The 24094-nt window shown below is 37.4% G+C and overlaps 1 protein-coding gene and 1 long non-coding RNA gene across 5 annotated transcripts; one reads left to right on the plus strand and one right to left on the minus strand.

Annotated features, from left to right (window-relative positions):
* The first annotated feature begins 3067 nt into the window (after positions 1–3067).
* On the plus strand, positions 3068–19719 carry rbm14b (RNA binding motif protein 14b). 4 transcript variants are annotated; one of them, XM_087259032.1, is made up of 5 exons: positions 3068–3103; positions 10350–10717; positions 13156–13775; positions 13951–14351; positions 18064–19719. In XM_087259032.1, exons 2-5 carry the CDS (start codon positions 10354–10356, stop codon positions 18374–18376), a joined length of 1698 nt encoding a protein of 565 aa, XP_087115158.1. In that variant the 5' UTR covers positions 3068–3103; positions 10350–10353; the 3' UTR covers positions 18377–19719.
* On the minus strand, positions 19337–23047 carry LOC147843007 (uncharacterized). The gene is made up of 2 exons (XR_015495331.1): positions 21857–23047; positions 19337–21085 (listed from the first exon to the last, which is right to left on the minus strand). It is a non-coding gene; the product is annotated as an uncharacterized LOC147843007 (long non-coding RNA).
* Between the last annotated feature and the right edge of the window lie 1047 nt (positions 23048–24094).

The following is a 24094-nucleotide window of genomic DNA, read 5'->3' on the forward strand; positions in this document are numbered from 1 at the left end:
AATGACCTTTTTAAATAAAAAGTTTAAAGCTTTGAGATGGATTGTTGGTGATTGTATGCGTTTTGGCCAGATTTGCAATACATAAACAAAGGAAAATTAAGACCTGGGGTCCGTTCTTCGTACGTGGATTACTCAATTAGCTGGATTTGGATGTTGACGATTTGACACGATCCAGGATCGTTTCGTTCTTCAAAGCTGATCTGAGAGTTGTTGTCATAGCAACAGTTCTGCTAGGTCAAACCTGATCGGGAGCAGGTTCAATTCATACAAACAGGATTAGATCTGAATTCTGATATTTTCTTACAGTAGTGGTTATATACACTTGGGAAAATGGTACATATTTTTAACTATATATATATAAAGTTATAGTTATTAATAAAATAAATAAAGTTATACATATTAATAAAACTTATGCAATCTGCACCCTTGAAATGAAAGTTTAAAGACTGCCACCTGGTGGTGCAAAGAGAAAACTTATTGATATGAACTTTTTAGATCGCTTTAGTACAAATTGTGTATAATAGAAATGCAGAATATGTTACTTTTTTTTAAAGCAATAATACATTTATGCAGTCATGAACATGTTTTGATAGTTAATATGCCAGTGATTTGATGCTTCACAAAAGTTGCAGACGCCTTTACCAATATCAAAACGCTTTTGTAAACAACTAGTTATTCTTTACACCGATTAAAAAAAACGGCTACTATAATAAAGAAAATATTTTCTAAATGTGGAACTAAATACACTGATATGCACTGAAATACATGATGAATTGACACATGAAAGAGTAAAGCCTGCAGCTCACAACAAATGTTGAAGGTTATTGCGTGTCATATTTAACAAACCGTTTACTGCTAATTTGATGTAATTTTGCTCACATGGATAATTGAATATTAATCAGATGATGTCATTACGCTGCTGTGCCGTCAGCCAATCGTTGCATTGCTGATCATGATTTCGAGGATCGATAGATCAGTCCTTCACAACACACGCAGCGATCTCAGATCAGTTTATCCAGACATTCTAATCTGATTCGCGAACTTGTTTGAAGATCCAAATTAGCGAGAGATCAGTTATCAAGATTAACAGATCCAGGATCTGCCAAATAATATTAGATCATTTAAGCGAGGTACGAAGAACGGACCCCTGTTTAAAAAAAGATTTAAGACCTACAACACAATATTTCAGTAAATGTAAGACTTTTTAAGGCCTAAAATTTGGATTTTGAGATTTAAGACTTTTGAAGACCCTGCAGAAATCCTGAATAAGTTAACCATTTGTAAAGATTAACTCAAAAACACAGTAGAGGTAAGACTAGACTCTTCAGTATTGCTGTGAGATGTATGTTTGTACTAAATTTGTACATATTTCATTAATGAAAACAAAAGCAGATGGTCAGATTGGATTGAATTAAATTATTTTTGGTGTATTAATTTGCACTGATGAATTATTCAAATTAAGAATAACAATGAATGCTAGCTAAAACAATTGTGGATTTTGATTTTCGTTGCACTTTCATTGTACTTTAAGATGCCTTGTAAGTAATTTATTCATCATTTTTTACTAAGTGCTGTACTATAAGTGAACAATTTTTTAATAATTTACCTTAAAAACACAGCAGATGTATTAGACTAGACTCGGGGTGTTAGATGTTGCCATATGTTTTGTACTTTGTACATATTTCAGCATTAATCTTTTCTCCAGAAGCAGATGCTCAGAAGATGACCAAAACAAACACATCTTTGTGTGTGTGGATTAATTTGCACTAATTAATTATTCACCATAAGAAAAACAATTTGACATAGCAAGATAAACATTGTGAATTTCTGATTTCCATTGTACTTTAAGACGCCTTGTAAGTATACTCTTTAATGTATTTATTATTTTAAGCAAGTACTGTACTATGAGTGATCAATTTTAATCATTTAATTTTAAAACACAGTAGACTCTTCAGTATAGGTGTGAGATGTATATGTCTGTACTAGTTTGTACATATTTCATGATTAATATTTCCTCCAAACGCAGAAGCAGATGGTCAAACTTTGATTGAAGATGACCAAAGCAAAATAAATAAATAAATAAATAAATAAATAAATAAATAAAATGTGTGGATAATTTTGCACTGATTAATTGTTCACCTTAAAAATAACAATGTGGCATAGAAAAAAATCATTGTAAATTTGGATTTTTATTGTACTTTAAGAGTCCTTGTAAGTATAGTTTTTAAAATGTATTTATTATGTTTGACCAAGTGCTGTACTATAAGTGAACTTCTTTTTATAACCTTAAAAACACAGTAGAAGTAAGACTAAACTCTTCAATATGGGTGTAAGATGTATACGTTTGTACATATTTCATCATTTTAAAAAAAGAGACCACCACTGCAAAAGCAGAAGCAGATGGTCAAATTTTGATTGAATCTCACCAAACCAAACTATTTTTGTGGATTAATTTGCTTGAATGAGTTATTCACTTTAAGAATAACAATATTTGTGAGCTATAACAAAATAATCATTGCGTACTTTGATTTAAACTTTTACTTTAAGATTCCTTGCACGTATATACTCTTTAATGTATTTATATCTTTAACCAAGTACTTTATGTAGTTAACAATCCTTAATATTTTACCTTAAAAACACAGTAGGAGTAAGACTAGACTCTTCAGTATGGGTGTGAGATGTGTATGTTAGTACTAAGTTTGTACATATTTCATAATTAATATTTCCTCCAAACACGGAAGCAGATGCTCAGCCCTTTATTTGAAGATGACCAAAACAAACACATTTGTGTGTGTGTGTGTGTGTGTGTGTGTGTGTGTGGATTAATTTGCACTAATTAATTATTCACCGTGACATAGTAAGATAAACGTTGTGATTTATTTTTATTTCCATTGTACTTTAAGACTCCTTGCAAGTATACTTTTACATTTCTTTATAATTTTTGACCAAGTACATTACTATAAGTGAACAATTTGTTGTAGTTTAACTTGAAAACACAGCAGACTAGACCCTTCAGTATGGGCGCGCGCATCAGCATGCAAAAGAATGAGCGATTCTGAAGAACGGAAGTGGACCGACCATTTTGAAACCCCGCACCGCCTAGGTAAGATGGAAGATTTTTTTTCCTGTTTATATACATTAATCCTTAAATCGATTCGTTAATTCGTCTTATGGCATCGATAGCTAGCAATATCCGGCGAAGAACGGGATGATAATGCGGATCTCGCGGTGTGATTTAATAGAGAAAACCGCGGAGGGTTTGAGGGGGCGCGGGGGACACCCAAAAAATGCTCACAAAATGAGTCATTCAAGGATTTTTAAGGGGGGTGGAAGGAATGATAGCCAATATTTAATGAATACATGGTTATAAAACGCCAACAAACACTGATAGTGTCGATTGTTTAGCATGGGAAGTGTTTTGTAAACATCTGGTGCCAGAAACGTTACATTTAATAACCGCTGTTGTTGATGCTAACATTGAAAGGCTACATAGTGAACGGCTAGTCAGCGTTTCAGCACATCTTCACACCCAAATTCTCACTTAAATGAGATTTCCTAAGGATTAGCAGAAAGCATTCGTGATTTAGCGTGATGTGTGTGCTAATAACACACGAGCTGCTACATTGAGGAAGTGAGCGTGTTTACTCTGCGTCACCAGATTGCTTTTTATGGCTTCAAGTAACACATTCTTATTTACACCTTAAATAAATGTTTCATCGCGATCTTTGCCTGTTTTTGTGCCATATTCGTTCATTAATGTGTGTTGTTATGTTATGTGCTAATGTTAAAATTGAATTAGCATGACGTGTATTTTGTTTGTTTATTGACAGCATGATGATGATGATGATGACTTCCTTTTGTTTGTGAATTGTAAGAAAATCATAGAATGAACACGTTATGTTGTTTTCACGTTGGGGAAAACGATTATATAACTATTATAGGTCTGTATAACTGTTTCTAATAAACATTAAACGCTATTAAGTATGTTTTTAAAGTTAACTGTAACACTCATAGTCTTGAGATCTTAAGATTGTATCACTTTGGCTTTGTCTGAAATCACAAACCTTCCTACTAACAATCAAGCGATAAACAGTGTGAAAAGTCAAGCATGTCTGATTTAATTATTATAAGACAATCCTTAAACTACGGGCGCTTTTAGCCTTTTCAAGTTGAGTATAAAAAAACTTGTTCAAAATTAACGTAACATCGCCTCATAAGTTTAAACAATTTGTCTACTTTTAAGACCTGTAAGAGGACAAACTTGGATAAGAAGAGAAATTGTTCATATTTAACATTATTTTCCATCGTGAAATGAACAAATGTCCTTTCCACCACATGTCAATATAAAGCTTTTAGGCAATTATAGCAGTCAAACATTGTCTAAGATCATTTTTGTATCTAGTTTGACCAATCTTTCCACAATATTCCGTGCAAATGTCAACCTTGCCATGAAAAAATTAATGTATTCGCCAAAACAGCGAAGTCGTTTTTGCATTTTTTGTGTAGGCTTGTATTTTACAGTGCTTTAAAAAAATACTCAAAAATGTTTCTGTCTGTGTTTTCAAACTATTTTATTTAATTTACAAAAGTCACACAAGTGGCAATTCTGTCACATCCATAACGGAGAGATGTCACATCCATAACGAAGCTTTTTCATTATAAAAGCAAAAATGTAAAATAAAATCAATCCTTTTTGTTCTATAGACAGCCGACTGTTACCCTTTTGATGATCATTGTAGAAAGTTTGTGAATTAAACTGCACAACCCAAAAGAAACACAAAGTATATTGTACACTTTAAACCCGCAGACTTTTTTGGTCACATCCATAACGCATGTTTATTTTCCTCATTTACAACATAAAAGAAGTTTACAGATTGATATTTTTCTGCTCCCATAGTTCTGTGATTAGTTGTTCTGGAAAGTATAAACAAATGTTTCAATATAATGATGTTAACATAAACTTTCTCTGTGATTTTACGTTTGATATTTTACTGCAAATGTCACATCCATAGTGCTGGAATTGCTCATATACAATAATGATACATTTGCATATACATTAGTCACACTCTAAAACTTAATATTAATGTGGTTAAGAGCTTATTAGAAAGTAAATAAACTGAATTTGTATATTAAATAGCGCATGAACATATACACTGTGAATACACTTATAATGTGTGAGGAGAACTTTTAAAATATATATTTTTTAAATGTGTGGAAACACATTTCACCGATTAGCTTTGAATTGATACTAGCCTATCATGTATACAAAACACTCTTATTTACCTTAATTTTGTTTGGTTTTTATAAACATCTTTGAAGGTACAACATGTTTGGAAATGACATAGAATAAATGCATTTCCTTATCAAGCAATATTTATCTTGATTTTTCTTCAAGTGTTGTTAAAATGTAAATTCTCCATCTTGAACATGTTCTCAGATGGCACTGTTCATTTTCATAGAAATCGCCTATAATAATAATAATCTTTCACACAAACTTTTTAAAGTGACATTACAGTGTTGTGGAAATGACACAGATACTGTGCCACAGCTATATTTTGTATAAAAAATAATATTGATAATAGTGTCACATTAACAACTATAAAAATTTTAACTTATTTTACTAATGCTTAGTTAAAATACATTAATAGACGCCAGATAAATAATATTTTAACATGTTATTTTCATTTTTGAAGTTTAAAACTGGGTGTGCGACATGGTGAAAACAGTGATTTTGACACCTAAAAGGATATATATTTAATATGAAAAAAATATAATAGAAAGCTAGTAATTAAAAAAAAATAGGTTTTATTGTTAGTTTGACAAAAAAACGAGAAATTTGAACAGAATTATATATATTTTTTGGATATGATTAAAGGACATAAAAGTGCCTGACTGCCTGTAGTTAAAGAATTACCCATCAACGTTTTTAAGTGATTACTTATCAAAAAGTACCTACTTTTTGTCTATATTTATGAAAAACATGATGATATAATAATTGAATAGTGACCATAGATTGATCACATTATGTTGTGTTTCACTCAGGAACAACAATATAGCCATTATTCCCTCTCCCAGAGCCTGATTCCCTTTCCCTGATTCATATAAAACAATACTAGCAAAAGAAATCATGGTGTCACCATGTACCACGCACCTCAGTATTTTACAACACTCTTGATTGTTAATCATTCACCACTACCATATCTTATTTTTCAGAGTACTCGTATTTATCTTTTGATATCTCTGTACCATGGTAACTTTTTTTTTTTTACACAAGGGATTGCTTGGTATTCATTTTTTATAAATTTGTATAGTAACTTGTATGTAACTATTAAGTGCTACACCTATAGACCATCATAGTGTTGTAACATCTTGGCCACATCTGAACTTTCATACCTGTACAGGCGATAAACGGTGTGTGAAATATACCACGATATTGGAGAAATCTGATATTGCGATATTTTATTTTTCGGCAATAAATATTGCGACATGAATATCATTTCACAAGATAGTTTTTCGGGGAGTTTAACAGTATCCAGGTTCAGAAATTAAATAACCACAATAGAAAAAAATGCTTTTCTTACTTTTTGTCTTGTTTCTAGATCAAATATTACAAAATATTTAGAGCAAGAAAAAAATTGTTTTGTTTCCACCGTCAGAAGAAATAAGTCACAATTAAGAGATTTTAATTAAAACAAGCTAAATTTTCTACCAGCGGGGTCAGTGAAATAATCTTGTTTTTGCTAAGAAATGTAGATATTTGCATATCTTTGCAATGTGACTATTGCGGATGCGCACATTGTGATATTGATAGTAAAATGATATATTGTGCAGCCCTAATGTCTAATTTACATTTATAAAATCTTAAGCATAGTTTTTCAGTTTTACTTGATCAAAAAAGTTTTTAATTTAATTAGATTTGCATTCCAAGCCTTCAATAAAAACTTTACTTTTTATTTTTGATACAAAATTCTGCACAGTAATAGCAAAGAATGTGCACAGATTCTGTCTGCACCTGGACTAGGCATGGGCCAGTATAGGTTTCTAACGGTAATTTCACGGTAATGTGATTACTCCTCTCAAATATTTTCTTTTTAAGTGTCTGGGTAAAAACCACAACTTTTTCCATATTTTAAGAAACATTTTAAATATTTTGGTGCAGTAAACATGTCAGGCCAAATAATTAAAAACAAATCATTGACTTTTGCTGTCTTCATTAGTTTCAAAACACAGATTTCTTTACAACTTAAAAAAGGAATCTTTGGAGATCTTTCTTTTTAGATATGAAGTAAGCCACTGTACTTTTTAGGTCCAGAGCATGCTTGGATGTTGGTGTGTGTAAGTCATTTGTTTTTCACTAATGAATTGTGGACTCATAGCTTTTAATGTGGATGGCCTTTAATACTGGAGATACGGTTTCCCTACAAAACTAAATAAAACGGTCAGAAAAAAACACATAAAAAAACAACAACTTGCAAATACTGTAGTTATAACAGAAAATTTTAACAGTTTCAGAACCTTGACAAATCCAAACTGTAGTAAACCTTGAAACGTCCCATGCCTACCCTGGACATAAGTAACTACTAACTATCCATGTACTGTAAATACTTAACTATACACACAACCTAAGACTTTATATGTAAAAGTACTTGTATAGTCTGTTAGGTTATGTGTTTAGTTCTGTATTTATAGTATATGTATAGTTAGATTACTGCTCCAATTTGTTAGTATAGGCTTAAAATAGAGCTGAACGATGAAGCGTTTCTAAACCAAAATCACGATTTTTCAAAATCATAAAGCTGCGATTTTGATGCACAATCAAAAATGGTAACGAGCATAGTTTTTGACAGTTCGTAAGCTCATTACCCTGAACAATCTGAAAAATGTAACACAATCTAAATGTGAAGGTTTTTAAGGCCTTAGAATTATTCGTTCTTTGCACTTTAAATGGCAAAAACATTTGCTGTTTCAACCCTAATGTAGGGTATCTTCAGTGTTTTACTGATGTAAAATTGTTTGCAGTGTGTTTGGATTGTTAAAAGTTTAAGATTTTATCTATAATTTTTTATTTTGTGATTTTCTAGTAATTATATATATATATATATATATATATATATATATATATATATATATATATATATATATATATATATATATAAAACATGGAAATGTTTAAGAGGTTTTAAATAAACAGCAGCATAGTGTAGCGTAGGCTTGTTACGATACTGTGACTTTAAAAACATCCATTTTCCGGTAATATTTGAGCACATTCTTAAACAGTGCTGATTTCCCATTGTGTTCAAGTGCTCAACAAAAATGACTGTGATTGGCCGTTAAGTAGGGCTGGGCGATTATTATTATTATATATTTTTTTTTTTTTAAATTACGATTAATTCGAATTTACGTTTTAAGAGAATTTAATTTTATATTAAATCGAGGTATCGTGATTTTTTTTCTTTTTTTTTGTAATAAAAATATTCGCTACAATATAATTGCCCTAATGCGCTGTGGTTCACTCTCTGTATTACTCTGACTGACTGCCTATCTGGGTTTCAATCATGGTAGTGATGGACTAAACACAGAGACTGCAATGCATGAAGTTGTGGGTATGCATTGCAGAGCTGGTGCAACTACAACAAATACAAGCATTGTACACGATTGTCTTAAGTTGTGTATTTTTCCTTTCTTAATACCCTTGCATCAAACGCTCTTTGGTCCACTCTCTCACACTACTGCAGCGCTGCCTGACGAGGGGATTTACATTCAGACTAATGCAACAAGTAAAATCCTACATGACTTCACGCTTTACTAAGTCACGTCTGAGTGGATTGTCGAGACATTCCCTTATCAAGTCGATAAACTCGGTCTCTCAACATGTATGAAGGACGTAAAAACCTGTCATGTGAAAAACCGCGCTGATCCTAGTTTGGTTTGAACTCGAGCAGAGGTGAGCAGCTGTAGGTAGAAGTGAAAAGTGAAAGCACCCGCCCCCATGACGTCATTTACCGGACCTAGTTGAAACCCAGATATGCAGTCCGGCAGCATAATACAGAGAGAGAGCTGCAAAGCGCATCAAATGATCAGTATTCAAAAGGGGGAAAAAGAAAGATAGAATAAATATTTTATATTAGACACACATCTGGTACTTGTATTTGCTCCTGCTATATGTCCACAACTTTATGCATTGGGTGAAATTAGGCTTTACAGTTTTAATGTTCAGTCCTTTTCTTCCGCTGTATCTTTTTAAGAAAAAGGCAGCAGCTTTACAACCGGTCATTCAATCAGAAGACAAAGTCAAAGCCGAGCTGATGGCCAATCCGCTTGTACTCAGTGGAGAACGTGATTCCATGAGTGTTTGCTTGTATATTGAGATGCCGTTGTGTTAAATTTTTAACCGGCGATTGAAACCCGGTTTGTCTCCCTGTCGGGGTTGGAGCATGTAGGGAGGTTTGGTGCCTTATTTGTTATTTTCATTTTCTCCTGTGTTTGTTAGTAGGGAGGTAAGTTTTCTGTATTTTATTTTATTTGTTTTCTAGGGAAGTTTAATCTAATTTAGTTAGCTTGGTTTATTGTCATTTATTTTGGCTGAACCCTTCCTGATGTTATTTTTGCTCCTTATTTCTGTAAATAAATCATATTTTCTTGTTAATTCTTAGTGGTTGTGTTTTTGGTATATTTTGGGGAGAGAGAGCGCGGGGGCACCAGGGATTATATTTTTAATCCCTGTTATTTTGTTACGTTTTTGGTTACATCTCTTTTTGATTAAGGATTTTTAATTTAATTCGTAACAGTTCAGCAAAACTTGCAAAAACTACTTCTGTATTCCTGCAACTGCAATATTTACACTTTATTCAAATCTTCTGCAACGATATTTAACTCGTGAATTTGTTTTACATTTATTTACACCTTGACCGATTTTTGTATGACATGGCCATTAAAAACACAATGTTCCTTAACCAGATGGTTTTTCAAGTTACTTATAAAGAGAGTGTTACTTCAGTCATGTTGTTGTAATGTTTTAAGTTGACTAGTCACACAATTTAAAAAATCGTGAATCAGTCAAAATTTATGAAAAAACCTAGATTTTTTTTTTTTCCCTTATCGCCCAGCCCTACTGTGAAGGTCATCAGTTCACCAAACTCACCGATGTTTACTCAGTGTAACCACAGATACGGGGACACTGGAGCATTTTAAAGCCCCGTCTATCAGCTGGTTTGTCTATAAGCCGACAATCAAGCAATCCACTGATGAATTGCAGCTTTAAAGCGCTCTTTTCGTTCCACTCTTTGTAGCGGGAATGACAATAAAGCTCAACTTGATTGTGATCTAAATGTTTTTTCCACTTGTTTCAGCACAATGGATAAGGGCCACACGGTTAAGCTCTTCGTAGGGAATCTGGCCTTGGACACCACACAAGAAGAACTTTCTGCCATTTTTGAGTCATATGGACAGGTGGTGAGCTGCAGCGTGTTGCGGCAGTTCGCTTTCGTACACCTGCAGGGAGAGGGCGCTGCTGAGCGGGCCATCCGGGAGCTTAATGGCCGCGAGTTTAAAGGCCGTAACCTGGTGGTGGAGGAGTCCCGAGGACGTCCACTACACTCAACCAAGGTGTTTGTGGGTAATCTGAGCAGCATGTGCACAACCGAAGACCTCCAGGAGCTGTTTCAGACCTTTGGAAAAGTTTTGGAGTGCGATAAAGTGAAAGGTACGAGAGTATCAGGTAGTTTCTCCTACTACTCTACATTTCTCTACAATCTTAATAAAGCACAATATTTTGTTTTAGCATCGGTATTGCAATGTGATGTCAATGTCAATACACATCGCAATAATATGCAATGTTGAGTCTGCATTATTTTGTCATTTGCATGCATTTTTAAAGCCTGTCGACTGTATCATGATCATGATGCAAAAGCATTCAGGCATAATGAATTGTAACTTTAATAACAATGAGTTTTATTGAAATATTTGTAATTTTTTATTTTTCAGTTACTGCACCTGAATTAGGGCTGCAACTAATGATTATTTTTATAAACGATTAATCTGTCAGTTATTTTTCTGATTAATCGATGAATTTGATAAAAAAAACATTAATTTCCAAGCATTTATTCAAAAAAGCTCATCCCTGAGCTGTTATAATAACAACAACAATAATAATAATAATTAAATAAAAAAACTAAGTAGTTTTGTCCTGTTTTTAATCCAAATATCTAAATATTTTAATCAAGTTACAGTTGAAGTCAGAATTATTAGCACCCCTCAATTATTAGGGCCTTGTTTATTTTTCCCCCAATTTCTGTTTAACAGAGGGAAGATTGTTTCAGCACATTTCTAATCATAATAGTTTTAATAACTCATTTCTAATAACTGATTTATTTTATCTTTGCCATGATGACATTAAATAATATTTGACTAGATATTTTCAAGACACTTCTATACAGCTTAAAGTGACATTTAAAGGCTTAACTGGGTTAATAAGGTGAACTAGGCAGGTTAGGGTAATTAGGCAAGTTATTGTATAACAATGGTTTGTTCTGTAGGCTATTGAAAAAAATAATAAATAATAATAATTTTGTCCCAAAAATGGTTTTTAAAAAATTAATAACTGCCTTCATTGTAGCCGAAATAAAACAAATAAAACTTTTTCTAGAAGAAAAAATATTATCAGACATATTGTGAAAATTTCCTTGCTTTGTTAAAAATCATTTGGGAAATATTTAAAAGAGAAAAAAAAATCAAAAGGGGGGCTAATAATTCTGACTTCAACTGTATATACTAGACACATGAAATAACATAAGAAATTGTCTTGTTTTCTGAAAAAAAAACACCTCAAAATTAAGTGATTGCTTGCTTAAAACAAGTTAAAATGTTTGCGAAATGGTTAAGAAAAATAATGTTAATGAGATATAATCTCAAACAGAAGTTTTACCAGTTCACATAAACTTGATCGTGATCTATAAAGTGAGATGGTTGTCGCCATGTTTACTTGCGGCCGCTGCCTCATTCATAAAAGCAGAACATGCAGGATTCAGCATGTGAATTCACCAGTTACAGAGCGACAATAAATAAATAATTATTTAGTGTAAACGACTCAGAAAAACTTGACTAAATACTTGGAGAGGACGAAATCAAATCTAAATTGGCTGCAGAATATTTGTACACCATAAGAAATGGGTCTACACGATTTATTCTTGTAACTATTTACATTTTTAGAGATTGCTTTTATTAATTTTTTTCTTTTCTTTATTTCTCAGTTGCTGTATATTTTATTAATTTGATGATATCAGTAGGTTGCATATTTTATACATCTAAAATGCTTTGGCAATACTCTACAAAATGTCATGCCAACAAAGCAACCTGAACTTGAATGAGATCGGGAGAGTAGCAGATTTAACCTGTCAGTGGGTGCACGTGGCTCCTGAATAGCATAAAAGACAAACAGTGGATTTTTTATTTTTTATTTTAACTGGCAAATCAGCGGTCAACAGCGCTCAATTGTTAGTGAAAAATTAGTGTTTTTACTAAATCTACAAATTTTCAGTACGCATTAGTACTGAATTCCAGTATCGTGTCAACTGCATTGAACATGAAATTTTTTAGTGTAAGTGAAATATTAAGTGGGCGATGCAGTGGCGCAGTAGGTAGTGCTATCGCCTCACAGCAAGAAGGTCGCTGGTTCGAACCTCGGCTCAGTTGGCGTTTCTGTGTGGAGTTTGCATGTTCTCCCCGCGTTCTCGTGGGTTTCCTCCGGGTGCTCCGGTTTCCCCCACAGTCCAAAGACATGCGGTACAGGTGAATTTGGTAGGCTAAATTGTCCGTAGTGAATGAGTGTATGTGTGGGTGAATGTTTCCCAGAGATGGGTTGCAGCTGGAACGGCATCCGCTGCATAAAAACTTGCTGGATAAGTTGGCGGTTCATTCCGCTGTGGCAACCTCGGATTAATAAAGGGACTAAGCCGACAAGAAAATGAATGATGAAATATTAAGTACAGTAAAGACTTTCATGGTGTTACATATGTTGAGGTATGAATTACAGAGGCACTTGATTTAAAATTAATAATGCTTTAAAAAGTCCTTAAACACCTTGAATAAGCTGTTCATGAAAATGTAGGAACCCTGAGTTATAAAATAATAATAAAGTAGTATGTTATTTTTCCACAGGTTATGCCTTTGTACACATGGAGAACAAGGAAGATGCACTACAGGCTATTGAAGCACTGCACGGGACATCCTTCAAAGGACGACCGCTATCGGTGGAGCTCTCAAAAGTTCAGCCAAGCAAGCAGACTCCCACTGGGAAAATCCCATGTGTAAGCTGCGGTAAACAGGGTCACTATGCAGGTGAATGTCCAGCTGGTAAACCCACCCTGGAGCAGTACCAAAGCCAAGCTGCTGTGTTAGCAGCTGCCGCTGCTGCTGCTGCCGGCCTTCCACTGCAGGTACAACAGAGCGTCCACAATTCAGTCTACAACACCTCCACCTTTGACCCCACCTACGCTGCTCTGACTGGACTTACAGCTGCCGGTGCACGGGCAGAAGGTGGAGCTGCCGTGGCACCAGCAGTCTATGGAGCGCTAGCTAGTCAAGTGTACGGGACAGCGGTTGCCAATCAGCTCTACGGTGGGTCGGTTGCAAATCAAGCGCTGAACAGTAGTGCGGCTGCAGCTGCGGCGCAAGCCTATGGCTCCGTTAACCCTGCGCTGTACGGGCAGATGACCAGCGGTGCGGTCGCGGCGGCAGCAGCTGCTGCTGCTGCATATGGTCCACAGGTAGGCTTTCTGGTAGGATCACATTTTCTTGTTGCGATTAGTTGCTAAAGATTAATCTGGTCTAATACCATATATTGTGATGAAAGCTTCAGCATATTCCTTGCTGCCAATTAAGCATATGCTAAGGCTTTTACCGCGATATCACCATATATTGAATTATTAAATATTACCATATGTCTATCCACAGGTTTACACACAAGCAGTAGGAAATCCAGTTTTCCTAACTGCAGCACCAAGTATGGAGGTACCGGCTGGCGCCGCTGCCGTTAACCCAGCGTATACGGTAGCACCGGCTCTCTACAGTGCAACCCCAGCTTATGGGGCTCTGGGGGCTGCTGACCCAGCAGCTATCTTTGAGGCAGCAAGGGCGCACTACTTTGCACAAGGACAGCAAGTGCTTGCAGAACAGCAACAGGCCAGCTCAAAGTCTGGAGAGAGGGACCGGAGTCCTCTAAGAAGATCTGCGCCTCTACTGCCAGACCCCGTCATGAAACCGTTTATATATCAGCGGGCCAAGCGCAGAGCCCTGTTGCCTACACCAGCGGGCCGCGAAGAAGCCGCCGCACAGGAGGACGACCCTGTAGCCAGGTGAGTCAACTGGAATAAAACACACACATGCTGCATCCCAATTTGCTCATAAAATGAGTCCCAAAATCATATAGTATGTGTTCATTAGAAATGTACCGGATTTTCGGCCACCAAAAATGTATGGGCTGAAAATATGTTATGCCATTTAGGGCGTACTCGCACTATGCTATCTGAACCGTGCCCAGGCCTGTTTCCAGGATCTTTTGAGAAGTGTGAGTGCTCTGAATCGGGCTCAGGCACAGTTCACATGGCCGGCCTTGGCCCGGTTGAAAAAGGTGTGCTTGAGCGCGGTTCACTTGGGCTTTGGCGCGGTTCGTTTGTAGTGTGAGTGCACAACGCGCCTGAGCCCGAAACTGAAAGCGAGACGTTGACTGTTACGGGACTGCTTCATATGGATTTATTAATCATTCTTAATGTTAAGTGAATGCAAACTGTCATAGTTTATTAAAGACGCAAACCCCGCACTGCACGACAGTTGCACCTTCAGCACACCTCCTAATTCCTGCAGCACGAGGGCTTTATGATTGTTTATGAGCGTCAAAAGTGGCGGATCTGTTCGGGGAAATATTTAACTGCGTGTCACTGCATCCCAAACAACTAAAACGATATAACTAAAGAAATCTCCACTGTGCTGAGCGCACGCTCTTACTGAACAGTGCATCATCGATGACGTAAGCGTGCTCAGGCCCGAATGTAATGTGAGTGCGGGCTGTCTGGGATGACGGGAAGGGGGGCAAGCGTGCTTTGGCCTGGTTCAAGGCAACTGTACATAGTGTGAGTACGCCCTTAATGGACCCTCTAATTTTTGTGGCTTCAGTCATTGTCGGTGTACTCTTTTTAAATCTGGAAGCATTAACAACTAATTTCAAAATATATATCGCTATCATTCAATATAGAAAATAATTATCGAGATTGCATTTTTGCAGCATCACCCAGCCAAGTTCAAATGAGTATTCCAAAGGTACATGGAGGGTCTGTTTGGTCTGAAGTTTAGATCTGTGCATACTCTTGATGGCTAATATTGGCCACAATTGAATAAAAAAAACAATTTGATTAGAATTACAAACTAGCCATGGCCTGGGATAAGATTCTGATGGTATGATAACCTTGGATAGAAATATAACAGTTTCACGATATTCACGATATCACTCCTCTAAAATAAATCCTTTTTAAATGTCTGGCTTAAAAAAATACTTTTTAAACAATATATTTTATTTGAAGAACCATTTAAAATATTTTTGCAATGGTAAACATGTCAGGCTAAATTATTATAATTTATTTCACGTTTTTGTGTTATATCAGCTACAACGTAAACTTTTATAAAAACGTGTTTGGTCATTAACTTCCAAATGCATAATTATGCAAATGCCTGAGATTTCTCTGCAAGGAAGACCCATGAATGACAAGATTAACCTTTTGCTCCAATATGGTAGGAAATTAAATATGAAAAAAAAAGTGGATAGAATGATTGACAAGGCACATAACTAAGCAAAATAACAATGCTTTAGGGGCTGATCAGACCAAACGTGCTTTTTTGCATTGAGAGGCGGATGTTTTGAATAGTTTACTTTGGGGCCGATCACATAGAACTTGCTTTTTTGTTTTAAAAACACGAGGCGCACCATACTGCCTTTTTTGTTGACAATAAAATAATAAGCGGAGTGCGCTTTTTATGTCACTAGGAAATGACTAAATCAGCTGTGTATTGTGCTCGAGTGTTACTGTTGATATTAATATGATTTTAAAATGTAATAATATTGTGATATTCATAATTTGTGAGTCATATAGCATCGGGAACACTCAATACAGCAACCATTAGTCTCTCCTCTATCTTCAAAAGTATCGGTAGTTGTCTTGACAACACAAATACTGCAGGCACCTTAACGGAAACCCCGCCTCTGCTTTCATTTGATTGGAGATTAAAACAGACGAGACTGACGTAAATAGTTTTTTTTCCGTTCAGAGTTTACTTTTTTCAACTGTGAGCACATGGCACGCAACAGCTAAAATGCAAGGTGTGGCAGGCGGTTAAAGCACGAGGTTCGCAGGGCACATAAGCAGCACGCAAAATGTTCTCGGCCGTTTGTAAACCATTAAAAAAGCCAAAAAAACATGTTCACTGTGATCGGCCCCTGGTGAACCCAAGCGCCCAGCAAAAAGTAGAGGTGTGAACCTACACTGGTCTCCTGGTTTGTTTCGGTTACGATTATCATGCTATCAATTCATTTCAATTTAATATCTTGGTGAATCACAGTGCATTGACGATGTTTTCCATACACAATTTTATATTTTACTTCACAGCGCAACAGTTCTTATTAAAATATATAATTTTTAAATACTTTTAAATGTATTCGCAATACAATCTTGTCGTTCAATACAAGCGGTCAGATATATGAACTGTACCTTTAATTTAACCTGCTGAAACAAAACACTGCATCAAACAAAACTCAAGTACATACACAGAACAACATGAGCATTTATAGCAAATAAACAAATGTATCCCACTTGCTTTTTGATCGTTGTTGAGCAAGTTGTTAAACACCTATGATTGGTCACACGCTCAACAGAAAGGGCTGCGATTGGCTCTGGTGTGCTGGCGCTGTTCACCTGTTAGTAACATTGATAAATGGTAGCGGTGACGGCTGATCCATGATAGACAAAACCCGCTTTGACGATGCGCTTTTGTCTGGATCCACAAGAATCGCTACAACAGCCGAGAGGAGAGGAAACGTCACACGTCAAGAGAGAGAAATGGAGTTTACTTTCATTTTCTCCAGAAGTGACATAGGGGCTTCAGCTGTAACAGTGAAAGATTGTCTAGCAAACACACACGCAGGGAATTGTGCAAAGTTTTTGTGTTTTTATTACTCATGCTTGCCTCCCTCACTATAGTTTTCTACCGCAACATAGCGCGCATGACATAAATGATACATAACCTATAGGATCTATTACTGTACCAATATTAAATTGTCTGCATCGCGGTGCACCGAAGAAACAATTAATTTTGACACCCCTAGCAAAAAGCGTTACGTCAGTCTCATCTCATTTTCATTGTCCAATTAAATGAAAGCAGAGGCAGGGTTTCTGTTGAGGTGCCTGCAGAGTTTGTGTTGTCAAGATGACTATGGAGATGGAGGAGAGACTAGTGGTCCCTGTTTCAAGTTAGCTGTATTACTTTACAAATCTTAAATATCACAATATTATTAAACATTACAATTATAACAATATCAACAGCAGTGCTCGCGCACAATACGCTGCTGATTCAGTCATTGCCTAGCGACATAAATGGTGCCACACGTCTTTTTTTTTTCTCAACAAAAAAGAAGTGTGCTCCGCCTTGCGTTTTTGGAATGTAAAAGCACGTTCGGTAATAAGCAAGTAGTATGTTCCAAAGCTTGCATGCTCAACTTTATACATTGTTTTTCACAATAGAAGCATATACTTTTATGATGTAGTGCTAGGTGGCAAATTGGGATGCAGCAACAATAAATGATCACATTAAAATTACAAATACTGGCTGTCGTGGTACCAATTTACAGTGGTGACGTGGTGTGTGTCTGTGTGTTTGTTTGTGTGTGAAAATGTGTTTCCGTGTTTTGTTTGTTTCCCTGTCCAATGGTGTACACATGCGTCTGTTCATGCATGTCTATGTGATTTCTGTCTCTTGTCTGCGTGGATGTGCATGTGTGTTTTCCTCTCCCGTTTCCCCCAGATACTATGCGGAGTACTACCAGCAGTACCAGCAGCTGCAGCAGTATCCTCAGTACCAGTACGCGTACCCCGCTCACAGCGCACTCGCGGCCATGTCCGCGCTGCAATCTCTGCCCGGTGTGTCAGCTCAGCAGGTGGCGACGCTCGACTCGCTCAGGCCAGTGCTGCCCGCCGCCCCCGTGCCTGCCGCTGCCGCCATCGCCATGGCAACACCCCGCGTGTATGAGCCACCGCCGATTCCGCCGTCGCACAAGGAGCCCCTCCTCCGCCGCCCCGAACTCGCCCTACACACCCCTGAAACACCCTTCCGATAGTGTGCTCCACGTCCTCTCTGCCTCTCCTTTCCTTGTGCTGCAAGTGTGTGTGTGTGTGCGTGTGTCAGAAAGAATCCACAGGTGTTTGTTTATGACGTGTGTGTGTGTGTGTGCTTGGGTTTAAGACGGTGGCCGTGTCGGTTTTAACTACAGACTGGAGTCTCTAACCTTGGTTCTGATCACACACACACACCAGTCAGTCAGGGCTGAAAAGGGAAACTGCATGCTCTCATTCCTGCACACTTAACCAACATAGTAACACATCGTCTGTTTTAAAGAAACCTTCAATCCATCGCCGATTAGTTTTGAAGGTGGGGTGGGGGGGTAGGTTAGGCACCTAGCCATGATGATGCTTTGTAACTTTTTATATTCCTAAGTGTTTGTAGTCTATATAATGAATACTGGACTTGATATTTTTTTTTAAATACTGCTCGACGATAGAGTTCTATAAACTTAACCAGTTTACACGTTATTTTAGTTACGACTTCAAAAGCATAAGTTGAATGTATGTTTACTCCAAAGGTGTGTGAAGTGTAGGACCAGGGTTGGACAGTATTTTTTTACATGTCTTTTGTGTGTGTTTCTTGTTTTTCTCTGGGACTGTGGTGTAGCGTGTACGCTTTCCATTGGTTGTCCTGACAGGAACGCACACGTGTACACGTGCACAGGGAAGCAACCTCGATCCACACGCACATGCATACACATCCCTCACACGTCAGACGGGAGAAACTTTTAGTGATGACCTCTAACCCCCACCCTTCATCCCTGTCCACCCATCCCGAAAGCTGAAAGACACTGTGACTCTCTCCCCTCCTACTTTAATGTAGCTACTTCCATAGATATGGCGATTATTTGGGAAACAACCAAGCAGAGGAAGGTGTAGCTAGTCAGCTGGGATCTGTCTTATGGGAGCGTCTTCATGCTCGCCAACTTAACTGCCATGATGCATTGTAGAATCTGTTTTTTTTTTTAAACATGTCTTTTTATTAATGCTATCATGTTTTTATAAACCGTGACAAGGGACTCAAGTATCCATAGAGACGTACTTCTTTTAATTTTTTACTTTTGTTTACACCTGCAAGAGGGACGACGTGTTCTTTCTTGTGGCTTTTTCCACAGTGATTGTTTATAGCCAAACTTCTCTTTTTTTTAATATATATATCTAGAAAAACAGCCAAAATCATGAGTGGCCTACGATTCTTATGCCTTAGTAGTGAAATGTATTAAAGTTTTGCTCTATTTTGTAGTCTTACAATGTGAAACTGGAATTAAGGCTACGCGGAAGTGCTGTATATTATGTGGTGCTGTGATTTGGGATTAAATGAATTGGGAGATTCCTATCAGTTTCTTTCAGTCTTCCTGCTCATTTCGCTGCTGCAACCTCATAGATGACCCTCACTGCATTTCTCTCCATCTCTCTTTGCATCTGCCTCTCATTTAGTGACAGTATTTCATCCGTTTGTCATCATGCCCCTGTTCGCACATATGTGCTGAGGATGCCAGTGTGTGAATGTGATCTTTAGAAAAATGTGTTTGCATCGACATTCATGTCTGTTGTTTCTATCACAGTAACTTTTATTGCCGCAAGTGTTCTCGAACGAGAAGACTTAAAGATCTGTACATGATCTTTACCAACTAGAACAAGCCTTCAATTAAAGAGCCTGCCTGATTATGTTAAAGAGGAATCTCGAGAGCTTATGCTTGGAGCTTTTAGCTGTTCTTGCCTTCTGAATGTTTCATGATTGTTTTTCCTTTGTGAAACGACCAGACTCGTATGAATCGGAGCCCTGAAAAGAAGCTAAAGGACTAGAGACTGATCCCAATCTCACCCCTGTCTCTATGGATGGGGTAAGTCTGGGGGCAACCCCACTCTATCCCCCTCCCCCAGCTGCACACACCATACCAAACCCCTTCCCCGGGAGCAGCAAAATCTTCAACCCAGCTTTTGGTACTTTTTTTTTTTAACATAGTCCCCATGCAACTTCTTTAACAGGTACAATGGCTATTTCTTCACATGCTTCTATGATGCAAGCGTATTGACAAAGGTTTATGTGTTAGCATCGGGGGCATATTCTGATATTTGTAAATGATAAGGATACGAATGTAAATTCAAGTTATCTCCCAAAAGGCTTCGCTGGCTTTTGCTTCCATTGTGCATGTTTCCTTTATTTTCTTTCCAACCCCCAAAACGAACATACTTGTCTGATGTGACTGTTCCAACTGAACTAGGTCCCTATGGAACTGTGGAGACCGTGCGCAGTGCTGGTTTGGGGGGAAGAAAGTTAGCGTCGCGCAATGCACAGGAAGCCCTCTCTCACGCCATTCAGGTAAACGCACTGTGCCTCGCCCCCTTTCTACCTGTCGTCCTCCCTGATAGCGTTTGCGCCTGACCGTGTATCTGCTCTATTTCTCCTCACCACCCTACCCCTCTTGTAGATTCCTCACTTCTCGTCACAATAGCCAATGGGGTTCTCTAAAACACCAGTGTTATGCCATTATCTGCCAAAAAGGGGGGTGGCAGGGGTGACGGTCTGCTTTTGTGGTTAGTGTTCTTGGTAATGGGTGGGTGCTTGGTGCTGTGATAACTGATCTGTTGGTTTAGCTTTGGAGAGAATGTGGTGATCGTGTTTCCCAATGTAAATGAGTGAATGGCACTGTTGTGGTTGGTCAGTGAATGAAAGAGCACTTTAAATCATAAATATATATACACTAGATATCGCATAGGGACCCTGAGCATGCGTCAATAGCGCCGCCACATTGGTACAGTGCTCCTAGGACAAATGTCATTCAACCGCACTAGTCAAGACAGTGTTATTACGTGAAGATGCTGGAATTTAGCGCTGTGTACGAGTGTAGTAACGAGCAAACAAAGAAAACAAAGCACAAAGGCAGAACACTTCATAGGTACTATTAAGTTTTTTTCTGTTTTTGTATGTTCTGAGCTTTTGTGCTAATGATGATAACAGTCACTTACTGCATTCACCATAACCAACTCGCACTAAACACTCGGCTTATGCTAGTTTTGTTGAATAAAATCAGCAAACAATGCAAAATAAATACGACAATGAGATGCTGCGCTGCCAGAAACTTGTATTATTGTCGGCTAACGTTAGTGAAAGAGTCGTTCGGGGATTCATTCACAAACGAATCGCTCCCTCCGTCAGTATGAGAAGTGAAAGCAGGAGAAGAGGAGTGTTTCAGGACATGATTATATCAAATTTAAAAGGGTTGGTTGAATAGTACATTTCTGTACACACAAACACAAGCTTTTTGTCAGGAATGCGCGTGCGGTCACTGATCCATCAATGTAGAAGAGAGATGGAAAATTATAATTTTCGTAATTAGAAAAAAAAAATTACATACTAACATCCAGGAAAACTCCCGATCATAGATATATGTGTATATCTCTGGCTTTGGTTGGCCACAGTCCTCCACTTAACCTTGGTCCCGCATTCATTTCAAAGAAGCGCTACCCTGTACCAAGATGGCGGCGCTATTGACGCATTCCGTCCAATAGACAACAATAGGCCAGGCGACATCTAATGTATATATCTAAGACTTTAAATGAATGCTAACTTTACAACTCACCTAGAGTTAGTTTTGTAGTTTTTGAATTTGTTTACTTCTAGCTTAGCATAGATCATTAAATCGGATTGGACTATTGGCGTCCTGCGACCAAAGAGTTTAGATCACAGGTGTCGAAGCTAGCTCTTTGCAGCCCTGCACAGTTTAGTTCCAACCCTGCTTCAACACACTTACCTGTAGGTTTCAAACAAGCCTGAATCACTCATTTAATTTGATCAGGTGTGTTTAAGTAGGGTTTAAGCTAAACTGTGCAGAGCTGCGGGAAATCCAGGAACTGATTTTGACACCTGTGGTTTAGATAATTTTATTTATTGTAGTTACATTGCGTACTAAATAAGCCAATTTTCCGGTGCAGTATAATAACATGGCTTCTGCTGTACAGCAAAGTTCATTGATTATTATGCCCGGATGAGGATTTTCATTTTCCTTAGTACATGATAAAACAACAAAAAAGTTACAGCTTTAAATTGAAAAAATATATTAAAAAAAACTCTGAGCAAAATGCTAATGATCTAATCTGATTCAATGACCTATGCTTATCTAAGCTAAAAGTGCTCCCACCAGACAGAGATCTGCTTAAAGGTTTCAAAAATAATAAAAAATAAAGGATTAACTCTATGGGAGTTGTAAAATTAGCCTATTTTCTTTTTTTAAAGTGTACTCTTCCTTTAAATTAATGTCAAATGTAAGTAAGACCGGTTGATAAAAGGTGAGTGAGTGTCTAGGACTTGACAGATTTGGACGTTCCTTGAGGGTTCCTCCAGTACCGCCGATCTCACCTGGCCCCCCTTCCATGTGCCTTTTTGTTTGTTTATTTGATTTAACCCCTTCCCCCAGGCTTCTTCGAGTCTACTCGCCGTTAACGCCCAGCTCACCGCCGCCCTCGTCGCATCCCCAGTGCTAGTTGTTCAGTGTTAACCACTGCTTGAACGCATCCCTAAAAGCTCTGCGACTGAACCCAAGACACTACTAGCCAAAAATTATTTGCAAGACTCTCATTTGGACTCAGTGACACAAGAAACTCTTATTTTTGAGTGCTTTAATTTTTAAATTGTTATTTTTAGAAACTTTCTCATTTCCTAGATTGAGTTTCACAAAAAAAAAAAAAAAAAAAAAAAAAAAAACAAGGATAGAATAATCAATAGAGTCATTAGCCCCTTTCACACATACAGACAAAGCTTGTATATGTGGACAGGTCCTTTTTGAAAACACCGGTAAATTCATTCTGGCTATTTTCCGGAAAGAGAAGTTGTAACATTACCGGCAATTTGCTGGAATGCTGCGCTGTGTGAATGCAGAAGGAAGATTGCCGTAATAAGCGCGTGCACGTCTAGAACGGGCTGACGTGAGACGTCTGCTTTAGCCAATCACAACAGTCAGACGCATTTACGTCCGCGCGGTTTGTGAGAATAAAAGCCTTTGAATATTTTTCCAGACACATTTAGCTGCTAGAAGTTAGTCAGATCACGTTTATATGTTCTTCTTAATGCCAACTGTGTAAATAATCATCGATGAGATGCTTATGATAAGCCGTTGTTTGTTTACCTTCAAGCTTTGCGTGTGCCTGTGAAACAGCCTGTGAGCGCCTGCACATGCACATATTATGAACATCTCGACATGCGAAAGTGATCCTGCGAAAGTTGTTCACAATATTGATCATCCACAGAGTTTGTAATTTAGTCAAATGTTTACAAATACAAGCGCAGCCGTTTAAAGCTCATTTGTGGTGAATGATGTCAGAATTTACCGGTATTTTGGAATGGATGTGTGAATGCTCTTTTACGGAAAATTTCCGTAACGTCCTCACCTGTGTGAACAGCGCTTTTTTGAATTTACCGGTAAAGAAGTTCCTGAAATTTTCCAGAAATTTACCGGTATCACTGTGTGAAAGGGGCTATTGTTTACCAAAATGTTTTTGTTTGACTGAGATTAGATTCAGGGGCATGGGTTAATCTGAAAGGTGCTACCTGTTCAAATGAGAGTCTGATATGATGTTTGTGTTTGAAATGGTAAATGTAGGATAAGTAGGAGGCGCAGATTAAGTTGGCTTACCTGGTTAGATTACATACAGTGTTTCCCAATCCTGTACCTGAAGGCACAGCAACAGAACACATTGTGTATGTCTCTCTTATA

This window comes from Danio rerio, chromosome 7 (genome assembly GCF_052040795.2).
Source record: "Danio rerio strain M-AB ecotype USA chromosome 7, GRCz13ab, whole genome shotgun sequence".
In the NCBI taxonomy this organism is placed as follows: Eukaryota; Metazoa; Chordata; class Actinopteri; order Cypriniformes; family Danionidae; genus Danio; species Danio rerio.